This window comes from Dipodomys merriami, unplaced genomic scaffold, assembly GCF_024711535.1.
Source record: "Dipodomys merriami isolate MVZ:Mamm:240054 unplaced genomic scaffold, mDipMer1.0.p SCAF_2, whole genome shotgun sequence".
NCBI lineage: Eukaryota > Metazoa > Chordata > Mammalia > Rodentia > Heteromyidae > Dipodomys > Dipodomys merriami.
The window spans coordinates 70,308,128-70,321,589 of NW_027203381.1; the positions used below are offsets into that span (position 1 = coordinate 70,308,128).

Here is a 13,462-nt window from a genome sequence, read left to right on the forward strand (position 1 = left end):
ATTGTTTTGTTTCTTTTTTTTCTTTGTTGACAAAAACAAACACAAAAACCTACTTCCAACCTCTGATTTCGACAGTATTTTTCCAGAACAGATCGTGTGTTGAAACATAAACGTATGTGCCATGAAAATCATGACAAAAAACTTAACAGATGTGCCATCAAAGGTGGCCTTCTGACATCTGAGGAGGATTCTGGCTTTTCTACATCACCAAAAGATAACTCACTGCCAAAAAAGAAAAGGCAGAAAACTGAAAAGAAGTCATCTGGAATGGACAAAGATAACGCTTTGGACAAATCTGACCTGAAGAAAGACAAAAACGATTATTTGCCTCTTTATTCTTCAAGTACTAAGGTAAAAGATGAGTACATGGTAGCAGAGTATGCTGTTGAAATGCCACATTCTTCAGTTGGAGGATCGCATTTAGAAGATGCATCAGGAGAAATACATCCACCAAAGTTGGTTCTCAAAAAAATTAATAGCAAGAGAAGTCTAAAACAGCCACTAGAGCAAAATCAAACAATTTCACCTTTGTCCACATATGAAGAGAGCAAAGTTTCAAAGTATGCATTTGAACTTGTGGATAAACAAGCTCTGCTAGACTCAGAAGGCAATGCTGACATTGATCAGGTAGATACCTTGCAGGAGGGGCCCAGTAAACCTGTGCATAGCAGCACTAATTACGATGATGCCATGCAGTTTTTGAAGAAGAAGCGGTATCTTCAAGCAGCAAGTAACAATAGCAGGGAATATGCTCTGAACGTGGGTACTATAGCTTCCCAGCCTTCTGTAACACAAGCAGCGGTGGCAAGTGTCATTGATGAAAGCACCACAGCATCCATATTAGATTCACAGGCTCTGAATGTGGAGATTAAAAGTAATCATGACAAAAATGTTATTCCAGATGAGGTACTGCAGACTCTGTTGGATCATTATTCCCATAAAGCTAACGGACAGCATGAGATTTCCTTCAGTGTTGCAGACACTGAAGTGACTTCTAGCATATCAATTAATTCGTCAGAAGTACCTGAGGTTACCCAGTCAGAGAATGTTGGATCAAGCTCCCAAGCATCCTCATCAGACAAAGCCAACATGTTGCAGGAATACTCAAAGTTTCTGCAGCAGGCTTTGGACAGAACTAGCCAAAATGATGCCTATTTGAATAGCCCAAGCCTTAACTTTGTGACTGATAACCAGACCCTTCCAAATCAGCCAGCATTCTCTTCCATAGACAAACAAGTCTATGCAGCCATGCCCATCAATAGCTTTCGATCAGGAATGAATTCTCCACTAAGAACAACTCCAGATAAGTCCCACTTTGGACTAATAGTTGGTGATTCACAGCACTCATTTCCCTTTTCAGGTGATGAGACAAACCATGCTTCTGCCACATCAACACAGGACTTTTTGGATCAGGTGACTTCTCAGAAGAAAGCTGAGGCTCAGCCTGTCCATCAAGCTTACCAAATGAGCTCCTTTGAACAGCCTTTCCGTGCTCCATATCATGGATCCAGAGCCGGAATAGCTACTCAATTTAGCACTGCCAATGGACAGGTGAACCTTCGGGGACCAGGGACAAGTGCTGAATTTTCAGAATTTCCCTTGGTGAATGTAAATGATAATAGAGCTGGGATGACATCTTCACCGGATGCCACAACTGGCCAGACTTTTGGCTAAAAAAGAAAAAAAAAAGTGTAAATAATACTGGCACTTTAGAACAGATTAATCAAGAGTGGGGTTACTCTGTGTAAAATGGAGTGCTGTACAGAGTTAAGAGCAATGCGTTAATAATAAGTTAAGTTGATATGAATAGCAAGATAATCCAATAACTGCATTTTGTTTGGTTAGTCAGCATTTTTTGAACTGCCTTACATGTCACCTTTATAGAAGCAATGCATTATTTGTTTTAGATCAGAAACTTGCTATTCCACCTACACCAAGTTCAAAAGGAAAAAAAAAAGACTCACACAATTGTTTCCTAACTGATAACATTGTACATTCTTAGGAGATTAGTAATTGTGTGAAATTTACTCATACTTGTTTTTAAGTTTTTCAGCCTAGTCATTGCACTTCAGCAGGGAATCTGAGTATACTTTACCGACAGAGTGAACTTAAAAGTTTAAATGTCAAGAGAGTATGGCTTAAATAAACTAGTTTGTCCTCTGGGGGGAAAGAAACCACCTTTTAAAAAGAATGATTTGCCATATACCCTTGATTTTCATTTTGCATTATATTGACGTGTTTTTTTTTTAAGAAAAAAAAAGTAATAAAAACCTGATAGTCTAAGACTCCACTATTTAAAAGCCTAATTACTTCTAAAATATGCATACTTTCAGAACTTCTACCAAAACACACAACTGTTAAAGCATTCACTTCTCTATGAAAGTATGTATATTAGTGTCAGTTTCTTTGTACAGTTGTACCTAGATATTTTTTATGATTTTTCATGTGCAAGTATCAAGGTTTCGAAGGTTTAGTAAAAAATATTCTGTAGATTACATTCCCAAGAACATAATGCTTACACAAATGTATATTCCATGTTTTAAAGCTCAATTGTATTTTACTTTACATATACACTTCAGTTAACATAGAGCACTTAGAATCTATTTGGTATTTTTGATCTCTCAAAGTAAAAAAAAATTAGATTTTTAGGTTTGAAATGGTTGTGTCATAATCATCTCATAATTGACTATTTTAATTTTTGGCAATAAAAAGAAATTGGGGTATCTTTGGAACTGTTAAACATGGTTTAATCCTTCTCTTTCTAGACTCTCGATAGATGGGATAACTAAGCTATCCTAAAAACTAAAGAAGTGGGCATTTTAATTGCTTATTTTATTTTGAGTTACTTTTTAATGAACACTGCTCATTACAGTTTTACAAACCAAAAGTGTTTACTAATTCCAGTAACTACAATTTCTTTTTCAGCTAGATGAGTGATCGGAAATTTTTGTTGCATTTCAAAATCTAAATAAACTACAGCCTTTATCCTTATATCACGAATGTTTTTTTTTTATATTTTGTCTTAAAATAATACAGCATGGTACAATAAATAGTGCTTTTAATATATATATACATATATACTTTTCTGAAGAGCCATGGTTTGAGTTATACATTGGAAAGTTTTGATCTTTAAAGAGTAACATTAGTTATATTAATTCTAACCATTTGGTTTTTGTCTTTTAAATTTCTGCCATCTTTATCACAGTGTGCACTTAGTGATAAATTAAATCTAGTACCCTTGGAAGATGACTTTTACTTTGTTAATTTTTCATTTTAACCTTTATACTGGCCCTCTTGGTCTTCATTCTTCTTTTCAGTATAGACTGTGTTATCCATTTAAATTATTATTTCTCTTATTTAATGTTATCCCAAGGTTGTTCTCAAGAAAGGGAACAAAGGAACATCCTTCTGCTTCACATCATTTATTTTGCATATATTGATGTTTTTATGATAAGGAATATAAATTATGTTTAATGTGGTTTCCTATACCTTTATCATTAAGCTTCTCTTGAAATACTAGTTTTTGCAGTTGATGGCTTTGTTGGCTGTCAGAATTTTCAAGAATTTTAGACTTCTTTGAAGTAAATATTTAAGTTCTGCCATTATTGATCTTAAGGTTGATATGTGTTGTACATCACATAATTGCAGGAAGACTTCGTCCAAGTGAGGTGTTAAAAATGGAACTGTGCTCTCCCTAGATAGGGATTTGTATTTTCCTCAGAGTACTTTTGATAAGCATAGGCATTTATTTCCTGAGTTGAGCCTTATCAAAAACTACGTTCTGTTGAAAACTTGATGCAGTTCTTGGTAAAGTGTAAAGCTTTCTGTTTACTATCACCAGCACAGTTTTAAGAAAGTGACTGTTGCCGAGCAGTTTGGGTAAGCTTAGGAAGGAAGGCCTTTAAAAATGGGAGTATGCAAACAGAATTTCAGGTGTCGCATTCCTGTCTTAAACACATTTCTTTAAATCTGTATAATGGCAGACTTTCCTACCAGGTTATAAGCATTTTTTAGATAACTGATACTTAGCCAGCATAACTTATTGACATACCATTTAAATATAGTCATCACTCCTACTGTGAAATTTTAAATGCCTACCAGAGTTACCTTGTATTATCATCATGATAAAATCACAACAGTTTGGGTTTCCCCACTTTGGTTCAGAAAGTTATTTTAATATCTTTTTGGGCATTAGTAGAGAAAATAAGTAGCCTTGTGCTTTTAGTTGAAACATGGAGGATATGAGATATCCTTTGCAGTCCATGTTTCTCATTTCTCTCAGTGAGCAAATTGCTCTATAAACCTTTGTTTTGAGTGTGAGTGAGGTGTGCTTTTCACTTGGGTCCTTGCTTTTGTGTTTGAATATGGGAAGCAATCACTTCAGATGAAGTAGTATCTCTCAAACATCATCTCAAAGGTGTTGGGGGCAGTTCACTTAAACTCTTACATTGCACATATGTGTTACTTGGTTTGGAATAGTTGAGTGGCTCCCAAATTTTTTGATCTACATACAAAACGTGCTACCTGATAAGGTAGGAATCCATCTCCTTAGCTCTGGCTGAGGATGCCAGCAGTTAGGTCCTTTTATCTCTAGAGAGGTAGAAAGGCCTTATGCTCAGGGCAGGCTTTCATTTCCACAGATGAGAGACACTTGTAAAAGTGCCAGCAAGGTTAGGTCTTTTGCCACTTGTTTCATTTTATTGATTTGGATTTTTCAAGGGCTGTTTAAAAAAAAAAAAAAAAAAAAGCCGGGAAACTTTAAAAGTAGGCATTACTGTAGTACTGAATTTCTTAGTAGTACTAACTTCTTACACTAGAATTTGTGTTTTCACAGTACCTTTACTTGAAAAAGTACTATTATAACCAGTGAGGAAAATTTTTTGAGTCTGCAATTTAATTTAAATATTTTCTGTTTCAAGTTGCTTTATTTCAGGGAAATAATTTTCCAGTTGTGTTTGCTATATTCTGCAAATAAAAACCGTGTGTTTCCTTTTTTTCACTTAAACTTTGGTAGGAAACAAATTAAAGCAGACAAACATTTCTTGTTATGTTTGTTGCTTTCTTTAATCCAATGGATAAAAAAGTAAAACCCTGTAAACATTATTTTATTTTTTTATGCAATACCATGCTGTAAATACGGTTCATCAAGTAAGGATGTACCTATGATTGAATCTTTAATTCTGCACAGTTAGAGTTTATATATAAACGTGTCTTGACAATCAAGGACTTTCATGTGAGTCTTCCTTTATGATGTTTATTAATGTTATGCATTCCATTTGTTTTGAAGTGAGTACCAATGTGCTAATTTGTATTGTCTGAAAGTATGTAATGTTTTTACAGCTTGTTTTTAAGAATCTGTAAATATGTACAAACAAATCACAGTACTGCTTTATGTTAGAAGGCATATGATGTTGTACTGTATGTAAGCAATAATACATAGCAGTGCTAACTTTACAAGTAGCATCAGGAAAGTTCTAAAAACATTTCAGAGTTATCCTTATTTCATTTAATGATTATCTCTAATCAGTTTTTATAAGCAAATTCCATTGTTCCTCCTATTGGAACGTAACACTGTTTACACAGCATAATTGAAGTTGCAGGGGAGACAGGCTATATCTGGCTTCATCTGTACTCACTTTCACTAAGCATTGAATGGCCTTACCACTCTTCTGCAAGATGGAGGAAGACCGCAAAACTTAGTGCCCATCACACTGAAGGAAGGGATGTGGTTTTTTGGTTGGTTGTGTTTTTTTGTTTGGTTTTCTTTTTTTTCTTGCTTCTATACTCCTACCTAACTTTGTGCTTTGCTTTGGATTTTAATATTTGTTTCTATTTTAGATTCAAGCCTGTAAGTTTCGAGGTGACTTCAGCTTCATTATGAAATAGATAGTTCTCTTCATGTTTCGTAGCTCTATTTCAACAATTCTGAACTTTCTACTTTGATTTTTAGATACTTATTTTTCAAGCTTGGTCTCTCAACTGAACAGATGAATTTATTTAACTTCAATACAAAGAAAGACAAACTTGTAGTTTGAATTGAGTAGATACTATACTGTACAGATCAGTTATTTAACACACATCACTGCTTTAGAAATAAAAACGCCAATTTATAAATGTATATGACCTACATTTTATAGGAGAAATGTTTTTAAATGCTAGTCATTTATATAATGTGCTTTGAAGGATTTGCTAGTCCACTTCTGTCACTTTTTAGTACACTGGTATCTTTTATATGTAATGTATGCTTTTTATTATTGTAGCGAGGCATTTCAGTAGAAAGAATTTTGCAACAATATGGGGAAATTTTTCATTGCTGGATTTGAATTATACTGGATTTTATCTGTGTAGTCTTGTCTTTATTTTAATGCTGTCTGGAAGGGAACTTGGTATCCAAATAAAGCAGGTAACCTCATTTTACTTCAAGGGCATACTGTGTAGTGCTGAATTTGATCTGGAAGTCTGATGATTTTTTGAAAAGAAAAACAAGTTTATAAAAAATGTACAGAAGAAATTAAATGTGTGATGGAAATCCTGATGGTGGAGCACGTTTCTGATATATAGTGTTATTTTCCTGGGATCTCCTATAACTTCTTTGTATTTCAACTAATAAAAGAAAAACTCTGTCATTGGAACCGGTAGGCTACTAGGATATTCTGATTATACAGTATTACTCTTCCTATCCCACTTTCTGACCTTTTCTCAATCACTGTAAATTTTAATTTTCTATTTCCTATTGATAATTAAACATGTACATAATATAGACACTGTTGTATAGAAATGAATGAATTGAGTTGCTATGCTTGAATGGGTAGCTAAGTGGAAATATTTAATGGATACTGAGATTCATAAAATGCCAAAACAAGTCTATGACGGTGTGTCATGTCTTGGTAACATCACAGAGGATTATTTCTTCGCCCCTTAAGAGATCAGTTTGAAGGGATCACCTGCAAGCTCAGTATCAGATACAAAGTGGGTCCTTTTTCTTCCCCCCAAAAATATGAGCACTAAATTTCAAAATCTACTCAGGTGAAAATCACTTTGCAATGAAACTTACCATATTGAACTTTTCACTGTTAAATAAGATATTTGTGATATTTTTAAATACAAACTTTTACATTAGTAGTCAGCAACCTGACAGTGAAATTTAGTAAGTCAAAGTATTTTAGATATATTTTGCCTTCCAAATATAATTGTTTTTAAACAATTGGGAGGGTTTTCTGTTTGTTTAAATACATTTGTATTGTTACTGTAAAAAAAAAAAAATCTTGCTTGACCCCGTCTTATGCCATGAATGGATTGCTGAGCCTTTATAAACAGTGAGAGATGGTTTCATGTGTAGTCATGGAACATGGAAGCGTTCTGTAAACTGACCTTGGCATTAGGAGGTTTACTGAGTGTCACAATTTTTGGCACTATTGTCATATAGATAACCTTGCCATTGGAGTTTATAATACCATTTTATGTATTGTGATACTACAGGAAGTTGTTTTATTTTAAACTGAATTATTAGATTAACTTATATTTGCAAATTCTGCATTTTAAATGTGGACACTGGCTGTTTGAAAAATAAAATACAGAATACAGTTTTATGAATAATTTTCTAGCTGAATTTTTCACAATACTCTGAACCAAATAACTGATGGCAAATATGCAAAACTCGTACACAGATAATAGTAAAGAGAAATGGACATTTATATAGAACTAACATACACGGGCTGGGTAACAGTTATCAGGGCCTTCAGTAGAACTTTGTGTACAATGTTATTAGGCAGTTCTTAAACACAAGAGTCAGGTGTTACTGTTGTGATTATTTTATACTTGAAATGTGCTTAACATAGAGCTAAGACTGTAGTTTTTTCTTTACAGATAAGATTTTATTAAGGCCACTGTCAGTAGTACACATGGAAGGAAGAGTTTTTTTGTTGTTAGTGCAGATAAATTTGTTTTCCTTCATCTACCATTTTGCTGGTACCTTATCTTGTGACAGTGGGATGCATGTGAGAAATGGATCTCTAGTTAGGAATGTTGCCTGGGTCCATAGAACAATTTAAACTAGTTGCTCATTGCTGAGGTCAGCCCTAGGACCCTGGCTTAGTAGCGTGGTGCTGTAAACCCAGTTGTACGAAGTAATACCACTGATAGTCTACTAATACATTTTCTAGATCCCAGTTCATCTTGTTGAGTCAAACTGTTGGGGAGAGAAGGGTGGGGAGATCTTCTACAGGATGCTTCTCCCACCTTCTGAAGATTATATGGAAAAAAATAAAATTCAAGTCACTTGAATTAATGTGTTGTCATTGAGTTTTACTTGACAATTTACCATGCACAAAATGAATATGAAGATTTTATTTTAGCTATATGTTTGAATACAATTTTATTAGCTTTCACCCATTTTTGGTGAGCCTAATATAATATTAAAGTAAATTATATCCATATGATGTATAAAGGATCAGAAGTGAAATAAAACTGAAACGTGAGGCTAAGTTCAAAAGTTCTTTTTCTGTCATTTTTTGATAAAAAATGACAGATTAAAACCCCTTCCCATGCATCTGTGCAGATATGTGTATGTGTAAGAGCTAGGATGAAAGATACAATACTGTAAACAAAAGTGGCATCTTCAAGTTGCTGGAAATACCCAAATTTAAAAATGGTCTTGAATTGTACAATAGACTTGCCTTTTTACCCACTTACACAGTTATAAAGTTGTAACCTTAATTTTCCCTACCTTCTCCTGTTCTCCGTAACCTTTAACTACAGTATCCCTGTCAGGATGGGGAGGGGAGCCATCGAAATGTAAATGCATTGCCTATGATAATAATTGTGTTTCCAATATTGACTTGACTCTTGCTGGGGCACAGAACACCAGCCCTGCATTAATTCAACATCCAGCACCTACTTAGTAACAAGCACTGTGCTAGATACAAATAATAGGTGGTTGAGGCTACTAGCATCGTTGAGTATCTGAAAGGCATTGACTGGTATTTATGGACTGTAGTATTTATTGTACATCAGAATTAAAGCAAACATTGAGTGTAAAGGTATTGGATACTATGCTGAGTAATTTACATCTCAACAGATTGCTGAGTGGGTAGTTATTCCGTTTTAGGGTAGATAGTTTTAGGGAAAATAAAATTTTAGTAAACAGGTTCCAGAAGATAGAAAATAGATACAGACCAATACAGTGGAAGTAGAGACTGTGGTAAAGATTACCCTACTTATGATCCCAAATTTACGGAGTGGAAATGAGGAGACTTTGTTCCAAAAGAACTGACCTGCTAGAGTTGGGGATGATGCTCTGTGGGGATCCACAGGCCTGAAGGTCATAGACCAGAAGATCACCAGTCTCCCCTGGTGGAGAGGTATCCTGAAGGAGCACTAATTTAGCAAGACTGTGCTTCCAACATGGTCCCAAAAGGAAGGTTGATATTTTAAATCCCCTGAAGTCACACTGTTTAGTCCTTCCAGACTGTTTGGGATACTCCTCCCTTCATTAAACTTGAGCAATTGCAAAACTTAGCATTCAAATCTCCAATGCAGTCATTTTCTATCACCTGTCAGCAACAGAATGAGGGCTAAGGCCAATCACTAGGGCACGGAAGTGACAGAGGACTGAACAGTGAACATGTACAGACAATTGAGGACCTCAATTAAGCACTGAAAGCATGAGGAAGATGAATCGATTGTTCTGATGGGTGCAGTGACCTTGGGAAAGTACTTCCAAGGTAGCATAGCCAGTGCTACCTTGAGCAGCTTCAACTATGTGGCTTGTTGAGGACCCTTAGACCATAAAGTTTGATGCTGTTCTGTAGGCTGCTTACACAAATATGAAGCAGTGGGATGAGGGTCAAAGTCTAGCTGTGTAACCTTGTTCAAGTCATCCTTTCTGAACTTCAGTTGTTTACATCTGCAGTTGAAACTGGGTAGCTGTAAATGTTGATTATTTGAGAGAACTATGTAAACTAAAGCAATAAGTGTTCCCTAGTTCAGATTTAAGTTTTACAAAGGCAAGGTAGAGTAGAATCAGACAAGTGTTGGAAGACTTGTTTCATGTAAAGCATGGCATGCAATAAAGTTCTGATTTGTAGACAATGCAAGTTGAACATCTCTAAAGCATGAAATGTTCCAAAACTAATTTTTTTTTTAAAATTCCAGTACTGAGGCTTGAACTCAGCTTCACACTCTCACTGGATTTTTCCACTCCTAGCTGGCACTCTAACCACTTGAGCCAATCCTCCATTTCAGTCTTTGCTGGTTATTTGGAAATGGAGTGTCTCAGAGTTTTCTGCCCAGACTGGTTTTGAACCACAGCCTCTGATGTCAGCCAAGCCTCCTGGGTAACTGGGATTACAGTTGCTAGCCACCAGAACCAGGCAAAACACACATTTTGAGTGCAAATATTTCACCACAAGTGGAAAATTTCACACCTGGCCTTATGTAGTAGCTTATTGACAAAATGCAGGCACACTAAAAGTGTATGTTACCTTCAAACTGTGTATAAGACATAAAACATGAATTTTATATTTAGAATTGAGTCCCATTCCCAAGATATTTATGTAAATATTCAAAACCCAAAGTAGTTCTGGTTGCAAGCATTTTGGATAAGGGATACTCAACATGTATATTGATGATAGGAGAAAGGCAGTCTGCAATTGACAGCAAGAAATAAAGAGATTTTTGCTGAGAGACATTTTCAACTTAGAAACACATTTCTAAAACTATTTTTTAAAAGTCGGTTATTAGCTGGGCATTGGTGAATCACGCCTATAATCCAAGCTACTCAGGAGCCTGGGAGCTGAGGATCATGGTTCAAAGCCAGCCCAGGCAGGAAAGTCTGTAAGATCCTTTGTCTCCAGTTAACCACCAGAAAACCCGAGTGTTGCTGAGGCTCAAAGTGGTAGTCTTGAGCAAAAAGAGGTCAGGGGCAGCACCCAGGGCCCAAGTTCAAGCCCCACAACTGACCAAAAAAGAAAGAAAAGAAAAAAAAAAAAAAACCAAACTAGAGACTTGAAAGGTATGGAACATTCTAGAGAAAAATCCTAATACTTCTATATATTATAGCACATGAGAAAAGTCAGATATCCTATAAAGGGAATATATTGAGATCGAAGCCCGCCCCCCACCCCCGTTTCTATGTACATGTGCATAGAGGTGGATATTTTCTATATGCTTGTATTCTTTCACCATGATTCTCTGTTCTTTGCTAGCTCTTGTGCTTTTGTCTTTCTGAGCAGCTGCACGTGTGCCATCACAGGTATGTGCAAGCAGAAACAACATGGCATGTGATACCCTGCTTCATGTGGATTAGTTTACCTAGGTGTTGTTAGTGTAGAGATTTTAGGACATTTCAGAGGTAATTGCCCACTGGGAGAAGATTGGGCATAGTTTGTAAGCTTGAAAGTTTTGCTCACAGAACTGCTAGTGTGAATAAGTGAAGGAGCAATGTAAGGTAAAGAAGGCTTTAGGGCTAGGCATTGGTTGGTGGCTCAAGACTAATCTTAACTGAAATCTGAAGTTCTCAGTTTGAAGCTAGCTCAGGCAGGAAAGTGTGAGATACTTATCTCCAACTAACCAGCAAAAGGCCAGAATAGATGTGTGGCTTGAGTGGTAGAGCACCCAGCCTTGAGCAAAAAGACAAACCCAAGTAAGTATGAAGCCCTGACTGAGTTCAAGCCCTAGTACTGGCACACACATACACACAGGGTTTTAAGAGTGATGTTTGAAGTTATTAGAAATGGTTTTAGGAGTGATGTTTGAAGGTATTAGAAATGCTGGCGAAGCTTCAATGATGCCATGACCCAGTGGAAATGCTCAATCTCAAACACAACTGGGCTGACAAGTTTCTAAACCAATGGCACAGGAGGCATCAAGAATCCCAGGCTATCTGTCTGCTGACACACAGAGGTAGTCCCAGCATTTGGAAAGCTAAAGTAAGATTTTGAGACCAGCCCAGGCTACCTCGCAGAGTCCCTGTCTCCCTCACCACATCCCCCCCCCAAAAAAAGAGAAAAATATGAAGGAATCCAAGTGAGTGGTGAACGATGTATTTTCTTAATACGTGCTGGGCCAAGTGTTTTCCAAGCCCTAGTATGTAAGTGGGCAGAAAGTAAGGTCTTCCAAAGCCATTTCCATCCCTGTGCTACCATCTGGAAAACCAGAGCATTGCCCTTGATACATGAGATGACAGTGAATGAAGGGTAGAATGGCCAGGTCACCATCCCATTTCCCACCCTGCTTGCCAAGGAACAAAGAAAGCAGAGGTGGGGTGGGGTGGAAAGAGAGAGAGAGCTAGGGGATTCCACATGTTTGGTTGTAGAAATGACCTTGCTCGGGACCAGATTTGGTTACTTAAATATTCTACAATCTGCACACCAGATTGTCAGCTCCTGGGGGACGAGGCTTGGGAGTAATTTCTGTGATCTTTGGAACCTTCCCTTTACCAGCCCAAGCCACCTCAGGCTCCTCCTGCTTACCTAACACCCTTGTGTGCTTCCTTCTTGCTGGCTTCTAGTCCCTGCTCCAGACAACCACCAGGTGAAAGCCCTTCAGAAGGTCCCAGGTGCTGTTTGGCTAATCCAAACAAATTCACCTTGGCCCTGTACAGACATCTGCTGGGTGACAGCAACCTCTCCCCACATCCCTTCCTTCTGTGTTCTCACTGCTGACTTGCAGTTCCCAGTTCTACCCCTTTGTCACCAAAGCACTGTTTTCTTTCTCCACTCCTAAAAACCTCAGTCCCCACCTTGTTCTTCACATCTCAGCCCTAACAACACTTCCTCAGAAGAGCTTATCTCATTGTTTCTGACAAGATTATTTCAACTCAGTCTTTGACCGACCTATCTATTGTCCAATATGGCTAGGTGCAGCTGTGCTTATTAGTGTGGGAAGTTGATTAATGGCTGTCTTCACTGCAGTCTTCTGCTGATGTGCATTCTGTGTGGGTTCCAGGGTAGGTGTGGCTGAAGAGGCGAGGTCTGATGCTGTGAGTTACATGTCAGGGAACAAAAAGAGATCCTGTGGAAGAAGCAGGCCAGGAACTTTGAAGCTCTGGGATACCAGCAGTAGAATCTGAAAACTGGTCATGTGATTTTCAAAATGGAAAGAAGGATAGTGGATTCGACTCAGTTCAGTCCCCAGCAAAATTCCAGACGGTTTAAAAGTCTACCTAGACGTGTTAGGTCTTACTGTTAATTTCATGTTATGAAGCAGGAAAATGAACTTCAAACATATTTAAAGACCTTGAGCCTAGCCACTCTGAGATCTGAGGATCATGGTTTAAAACCAACCTTAGGCAGGCCCCTAATTCAAGTCCCAGTACTGGCAAAAACAAACCAAAAGCAAAAAGAGAACCAGGACTCTGATTCAGACCTGACTTCCTGCAGATCTGCTTCTGGGATTCCCGTACATGATATTTAAGGAAATGCTGAGTGCCAATCACCTTTCTGTCACAGTCCATAAGAGCGGC

At 37.3% G+C, this 13,462-nt stretch overlaps 1 protein-coding gene across 6 annotated transcripts in view; it reads left to right on the plus strand.

Moving 5' to 3' along the window:
* The window catches only part of Znf148 (zinc finger protein 148), a 111,086-nt gene extending 102,803 nt beyond the window's left edge, over positions 1-8,283 (plus strand). For all 6 annotated transcript variants that reach the window (XM_070030007.1, XM_070030008.1, XM_070030005.1 and 3 more), the window contains one exon: positions 76-8,283. In XM_070030007.1, coding sequence (XP_069886108.1) covers positions 76-1,674 — 1,599 coding nt within the window. In that variant the 3' untranslated portion in view covers positions 1,675-8,283. The remainder of the gene's footprint in view (positions 1-75) is intronic.
* The last annotated feature ends 5,179 nt before the right edge of the window (positions 8,284-13,462 follow it).